The 7,230-nt window shown below is 42.5% G+C and overlaps 2 protein-coding genes across 2 annotated transcripts in view; both read left to right on the forward strand.

Annotated features, from left to right (window-relative positions):
* The window catches only part of Glg1 (Golgi apparatus protein 1), a 5,026-nt gene extending 4,112 nt beyond the window's left edge, over positions 1 to 914 (forward strand). The window contains exon 5 of the mRNA XM_018024685.2: positions 58 to 914. Within this exon, the coding sequence (XP_017880174.1) occupies positions 58 to 222 (165 nt within the window). The 3' untranslated portion in view covers positions 223 to 914. The remainder of the gene's footprint in view (positions 1 to 57) is intronic.
* Positions 915 to 1,009: 95 nt separating this feature from the next.
* hzg (CTD small phosphatase herzog) lies at positions 1,010 to 5,081 on the forward strand. Its single transcript, XM_018024691.2, has 4 exons — positions 1,010 to 1,963; positions 2,508 to 2,947; positions 3,021 to 3,206; positions 3,270 to 5,081. The coding sequence occupies exons 1-4, from the start codon at positions 1,894 to 1,896 to the stop codon at positions 3,459 to 3,461; spliced, it is 888 nt and encodes a 295-aa protein (XP_017880180.1). The 5' UTR covers positions 1,010 to 1,893; the 3' UTR covers positions 3,462 to 5,081.
* Positions 5,082 to 7,230: the final 2,149 nt, after the last annotated feature.

Raw genomic sequence — 7,230 nt, forward strand, 5'->3', positions numbered from 1 at the left:
GTATAGCCAATACACCCTTAATAGAGAACAGGGTTTAACGTTTCTGTTCGGTTTCAGTTGAACGCGCCGAGTTCTATACAGGAATTATATTCGACCGTGAATCGATCGCCGGCGAGGCGGTACTTCATGATTGTTGCCTTAACGATGATCGGTTTGATCTTCATCACCGGTTTATTTTGTGGGAGAGTGACGAGACGAACGATGTTAATGAAGAACAAGTGATAAATCAACCGGCGCGAGTCCGTCCTGAAACCTCTTCGGCTTGTAATTATTAAATAACAGAGACGATTTGTGAGAATCCGGGTGGAACATACAAGTGTTTATACTCGCGAGATATCAAACATGCGAAATACATATTACGGGACAGAAGAATAATATCGTTTTTATATATTTTTTTTTCGTTTTAACGTATATGTAAAAGGGTATATACATATAAGATATTCACATATTGTGTCCACGATTCTACGATGTCATTCATAGTATCATCTTAAGTGTAAAGAAAATGTCTGAATGGGACGAGTGTATCGAGCGTTTTGCGACTGAGCTAGATTTTAACGAGACGTTAACAGAGTACATAACGAACGTGTATGTTCTCCGTTAATCAGAGATGATGACGACGATGAAATTTTATGTCAATATTCTATACATTTGTGATATATAACAAATTAGCAAAGGATAATAAAATGGCGACATTTTATTGCAGGTAGAACCGAGATTATTTGGGCACAAATTACCTTGGTCTTCCATTTTTTAGAGAATGTAATTTGCGTTTGTCAAAAAAAGGATTGTGCTCAATAGCCGACGATTAAAAATCTGCTAGATTAAGGGACAAGACCAAATATTATGTTACAGATGACTTGGAAACTGTAGTTATAGTCAGTTGGATCAGGTAATAAATTTTCTTTACAATGTCATTCTGATTTTGTACGACCCAAGCATATAAAATTCGATGGAATCGAAGACAGTCTCTTAAGAGGTCCGTTGAAAAATCGCTGACAAAGAGTCGTCGTTCCGCAAAAGGAAAAGAACGAACGAACGCGTCTGGTTTTACTTTTACGGCTTCCATTTTAAAGTTCGAACGGTGCTGCAACGGTCGTTGAGGGCGCGACGGTTGCTGGAAAAGCCACGAGCGGTTTGACTGTGTATATGTAACGTCGAAAACGTTTGTAGCGCAGGTCCGCAACGTTGTTTGCGTTGCACGGAGAAAATCCTAGTAGCTAGTAGTACACTAGTGTTGTGAGAGATCGTAAATCGTGTTTCAGTGTCTGGGATGATAGTTGCGAAACGTTCGGTGGACGTGAGTCTCGTTGACCGACCCGAGGGATGATCCAGTGGAATTGATCCTGGAGGTGCGTCGAAGGACACATATGTATCGTTCGGATCTTCACAGGGAGATTCGCGTTTATGCGGCGGAGGTCGGATCGGCGATGTACACGACGTAGGTGTGGCGCGTAAAAGAGAGAGGAGGCACGTATGGGTTTGTAATGAAGAGGAGAGCGACGAGGTTGAATTGGATTAACTTTCCCCGTTTTAAAAGCCGATCGATCGACCGAAAGTAATCCGGGGACGAGTAAAATCTGGCTGACTTGGCTCGGCCTGTAAAATCTATTTCTCTCTGCTTGGTAAATATCGTTTCTCTCGCCTCGTAACACACCGTGTGGGTGCGTGTGCGTGAGCGTACCGTGTCTGCGCCTATGCGTCTCCGTTCGCCGAGTCGTGGCGATCGGCCGCGACAACCTTTGGAGGGAGAGGTTTCGTACCGAGTCACTGGGCTGGTGGCGCGTGTATACACGCTCTCAGGAGCGCGCGCGCGCGCGTCTCTCGTGTGTTGTCACGCGCGCGCATTAACGGAATTCACGATCGGACACACGGGTACTCTCAACAAATGTTTAAATGGACGCATCGTCCATCATCACCCAAGTGTCGCGGGATGACGAGCTAGGCCAGTTTAACAATGGGAAAGGTAAGCGGCCCCACCGCCAAGCGACCTCCTCCTCACCGCCCCCCTCCCCCTTCCTTCCATTCGTTTATTTTTCTCTCGATCGTCCACCCAGATGCTGGATGGAATCTGCACCTGTTACGGACTCCTCACCTAACTTCACCTCTCGCCTCCTCTTTTCCTCTCGCCCTCGTTTTCTGCCTCTGGCCTCGCCTCGTTTTACCTCGTCCCCTTCCCTCTCCTCCGCTGTTTTCTTTCACCCGAGTGTCGCGTGTTACTTATTTGATCATACCTTACCGCTCGTCACGACGTTTCTAAACATCGACGATGAAAACAACGCCGAACGGAAACGTTCCCCTCCGAGCGACGAGAGCAAACATGTTTACGTTGCTCGGTCTCACGTTTTACTCTCGCGTCCTCGCTTGCACGTCTAATAATGTCTATTATATAAAACTAGCCGATCGACGGCAGATGTTTCGAACGAAATTGCTGACAGAGCCGTTCGGAAAGAGCTACGGGAAGACGGTGTCCACCGATTTACAAGACGTAATTTTTTGCCTAAACGCAGCCCAGTTACCGCAACAGAATGAAGTGGCCAGCAGCAACGGTCCAGCAGCCGGTGGCAAAAAGCCAAGAGGGCGTGGACTACTGCGATCTCTGCTCTGCTGTCTCGGCAGGGGACGGGGGAGCAGTTCGAAGAGCTCGAAGACTAGCTCGCTGCAGGGCGACGGGCACGGATCGCCCTCGCTAGGCACCGAATCACCGCGGTTCCTACTACCGCCTGTACGACACCAGGATATGCACAAGAAGTGCATGGTGATTGATTTGGATGAAACGCTAGTGCATAGTTCTTTCAAACCGATCAACAACGCTGACTTTGTTGTTCCTGTAGAGATTGATGGGACAGTGCATCAAGTGTATGTTTTAAAGAGGCCTTACGTGGATGAATTCTTACAGAGAATGGGTGAACTCTACGAGTGTGTATTGTTCACAGCGAGTCTGGCAAAGGTACATAAGCATCGAGTGGTTTCTAGAACACAAATGAACGATTAGTATCTAAGATTGTATCAACTGTTTACAGTACGCCGATCCGGTAGCAGATTTGCTGGACAGATGGGGAGTGTTCAGAGCGAGACTGTTTAGAGAATCCTGCGTCTATCACAGAGGGAACTATGTGAAAGATTTGAATAAGCTAGGACGGGATTTGCAACAAATCATCATCGTCGACAACAGTCCTGGCAGTTACATCTTCCATCCAGATAACGCGGTAAGTTCTAACGAAAATAGAGAGAAAGATGAGAGAGTTTGATATGCTTTTGTTTCTGTATAGGTACCGGTGGCGTCTTGGTTCGACGATATGACGGATTCGGAGCTGTTAGACCTGATACCGTTCTTCGAGAAACTGAGCAGCGTGGAGAACATTTATACAGTCTTGTGCAATAGTAATCACCCTTACAATCAAGTACCTCCGGTTGTACAGAACAGCCCAAGCCCAGGACCAGGTCTGCTGGGTGCCTCCTAGCCCCGCCTGAACTCTGGCAGGCTGGCCAGTATCGTAATCGCTCAATGTGCTCTGAGAAGAATCCTCGCGGGATTGTTCCGCATTGCCAGCTTATTGTGCGACGGCGGACAGCTAGGAATGACCCGCTGAAACGCTGGGCCGAGACACGATTACCCGGAAACGAGGAGAATACTCCGCGCCCTACACACGGTTCACAGGCTGCTTTCTCGTTGGCTTATCCTCCCCCCCATTGAGCAAGTTGTCCACGACGGATACGACGACGAATCTTTCACCTGAGGAAAATCGAAATAGCTCAATTGGTTCTAGCGACTAAGAGAACTCGTCCGATCGAAACGGGACAGACTTTAAATATAACTTATTGGTTGCGTAATCTACGCGCGTGTTTCCGTGTCTGGTGTACTCAAGAAGAGGAGGAAACAGCACTGGTCACCAGTGAACGCGGAAAAACAGTGAACCGAACGTTTTTTATCGGGGTAAGTGCATGAAATTTGGATTTACACTTAGAGAAAATCGTCCGGGATAATCGGCTGGATACATCGAGTCGTTTGGATGGACCGTTCAAATCTCTCACCTCGACGTTAGTTGATCCACTTTCGCATTGCTTTTAAGCGAGTCTCTCGTAGCGTATCTAAATAACGAAATTAGCTAGCTTTTATATCAAGTTGATGAGGCTGACAATTCCAAATAGTTACGAATCGATCGTTCCGTGGAATTAATCGATGATTTTTGGTTAATTTCTTATTGAGACATTCGCGACTAATCAAAAGTATCAAACCTTTCGTTTACCGCGTGTATAAAAAAGCATGGGAATTGTTGAAGATAAAAAGAAGGTTAGGTCAATGCATATCACTATTTCCCTCCAGGCAATCGCGTGGACGATGAACAAGCGTTACGTTAATTAATCATTAACAAATTAGAATTACGTAGAGAGACGTCGGAGATATATAGACACAGTTTACGAATGTAAATACGTTTTACTAACAGAGATAGCTGTCGTTATACGCTTAATTCGCGCGTTAAAACAATGTAAATGTACAGAGAGAGAGAGAGAGAGTACCGCGCGTTATACTTTCGCATCCATCGAACTGTCGTTACTCGTGCCTTTTTTCATTTTATTCATAAATCGTCGACGTTAAAACGACACTTCGCCCATTTAACGCGAGAACTTGCATCAAGAATTGATTAGGAATTTGATAATGTATCACGTTTTATATACATAAGCCGGAGATTTTATTGGCCGTCGATCAAGAAAGTATAACCAGACATAATAGGTTCGTTTTTAACTTTAGTTTTTAATACCAGTTTCTCTTTACTGATACTTATCTAATGTTACGTTGTTATTTATCGGTGAACGAAAGCTAAGCCTGACGTTTTATTATAGTTAAAAGGGCTGGGGTTTACAGAGTTAAGAATATTATACAACAATAAGTCGTATACACATTGCATAATACATATTAAATGGCTTCCAACTCTTACACGTTCTGTTAGTTTCAGATTTCTACACGTTATGTGACCGGAACAATCGATACTATTATTGATTATGGTCATATAATAATAAACAAGTGTAGGTAGATCGAAATTTATCAATTTCTGACAATTTTTTATATATAAGGTGTGCGAAAACTAGTGTAAGATATTGAAATCCGAGGTTCCTGATTTTAAACAACATTTTTTTTTAGCTAAAAAGTTGTCCGAGATGTGGTTAAGGAGTTATTAACAAGAAACAAAGGAACTACATGAATAACAATGCAAGGAAATGAATAACAATTAATATATTTAATTGTTATTCAAATGGAATCGATAGGGAAGTGATAGATTGTTGATAAACCGGGCGTCCGGATCCAACGCTTCCGATTCATAGCTCGCTCCAATCGAGCGCTCTGATTGATCAGGGTTTTTCAACTCCTCAACCACGCTTTGGACAACTTTTTCGCTAAGGAAAATGTTTAAAATTACGTCAAGAACCATTTGAATATCTTACACTAGTTTTGGGACATTTTAACGATGGAATAAGCAATTTGTATATAAATGTTGAAACTTTATACTTAGATTATTATTATTATTATTATTATTATTATTATTATGATTATGATTTGAAAAGGAACAGCATACTATGGAACATTTGTACTTAGTAACCGTACCTCGCCACCTCGTATAATAATTGCTTTAATGTTTTAGGGAGAGAAAGATAGAAAGAAAGAGAGAGAGAGAGAGAGAATCGTTTCTTAATGATTGTTTATACACGTTTTTAACGAGAGATTATGCCGAGGTAACGGGCATCGAAACGACTCGAAGCGGTGCACCTTCTTTTCGATATTGCGTATACAAGGCATGGGAACCAGTTGAAATCTGAGACAGTGTTTTTTAAATGCCGCAATATATCTTTTATAACGTTCTCGTCTACTGGCAGTCGTAAATTTAAGATACCGAGCGATTACTACGATGACAGTGTGTACACGTTCCCGTGAAAAGATTCCCAAGGAACCGACGTTCTTTTCCCCCGTTATCGCCGGGGGACCTTCGATAACGAGACTCGAACATGGAAAATATCAGAGAAACAGAGAGAAGAACAGAGTTTAACGTTGCATATGTTCGATGGGAGATTTCTTATCGGGTCTCGACGTTTCATATACACATACACACACGCGGTGTACATGTAAATATGTCCCTGAGCAACCGTGATGTCGTGCTTCCGTAATTAATTAACATTAACAGTCGGATCGTAACGATTTGTAAGCCGGAGGACGGGCCCGGGAGGGGGCACGTCCGTCGATTATCTTTTAACCGATGTAATCAACGTTTCTTTTGCCGTGTTTTTAATCTCTCCAAGCATTTTACTTTGTTTTCTTTTAATCGTATATCCTTAACGCTATGCAAGATGTTTAACACGATATGTAAAACTGAGCACTGGGAAAACTGTGTTTAAAAAGTGATACGTAATTAGGTGTAACGAATATTTAGGTAGTCGAATTAATTTTTAATATAACTTTTGTACAGCCGATAGATGCGTACGTAAGAAACGTTCTCTCGTGTTTTAATCAAATTAACAAATCGTTTTACGTAGCTCGGTTTTCTCAGTGCTTAAATGGAAAATCAGCGACGACCGAACGTGTAAGGGGATGATGAATAGCAAGGGGGAGAGAAGAAGGGTGCGCGTGTGCCTGCGTGTATGTACGACACAAAGTTGCGTCTAGTTTAAATAAACGATGAAAGAGAGAATAATAATGGTAAACAGCCGTTCGCCGAGCGACGGCTTAATCGAAACTTTTTATATACGAGAAACAAAAAGAGCGTAGGAGGAGGAGGAGGAGGAGGAGCTCTTCAGTTGTTGCCCTGTTGCACACTGGACGATTGATAGATTATTATTATTATATTATTATACATATACATATATTGTACAAAAGGGATAATTCGTCACAAACTGAATGAAATTTGTTAGGGTTCGACGAGATTTTGCATGAGAGGGAGAGAGAGAATGTGCATGTATAAAAGGAAACGATTGAGTAAAGAAAAAAAAGAGAAGAACGACAACAACCGACAAACATAATTAACGATATTGCCTTGATTTGTAAATAAAAAGAACTTAATTACTTCCACTAAAAAAAAAAAAGAAACCCTTTTCTGCGGATACCATGCGGGCTCACCCCCACCTCCCTCTTCGATTTCGTATGTTTTCTACTGATAAAAAACCGCGGCTGATTTTTTAACAGCGAGAATATTTTGTACAGTTACGTGTGACGTAAAATAAATATTATATATATATATTATA

This window comes from Ceratina calcarata, unplaced genomic scaffold (genome assembly GCF_001652005.2).
Source record: "Ceratina calcarata isolate Rehan_Ccalc_2016 unplaced genomic scaffold, ASM165200v1 scaffold337.2, whole genome shotgun sequence".
NCBI lineage: Eukaryota > Metazoa > Arthropoda > Insecta > Hymenoptera > Apidae > Ceratina > Ceratina calcarata.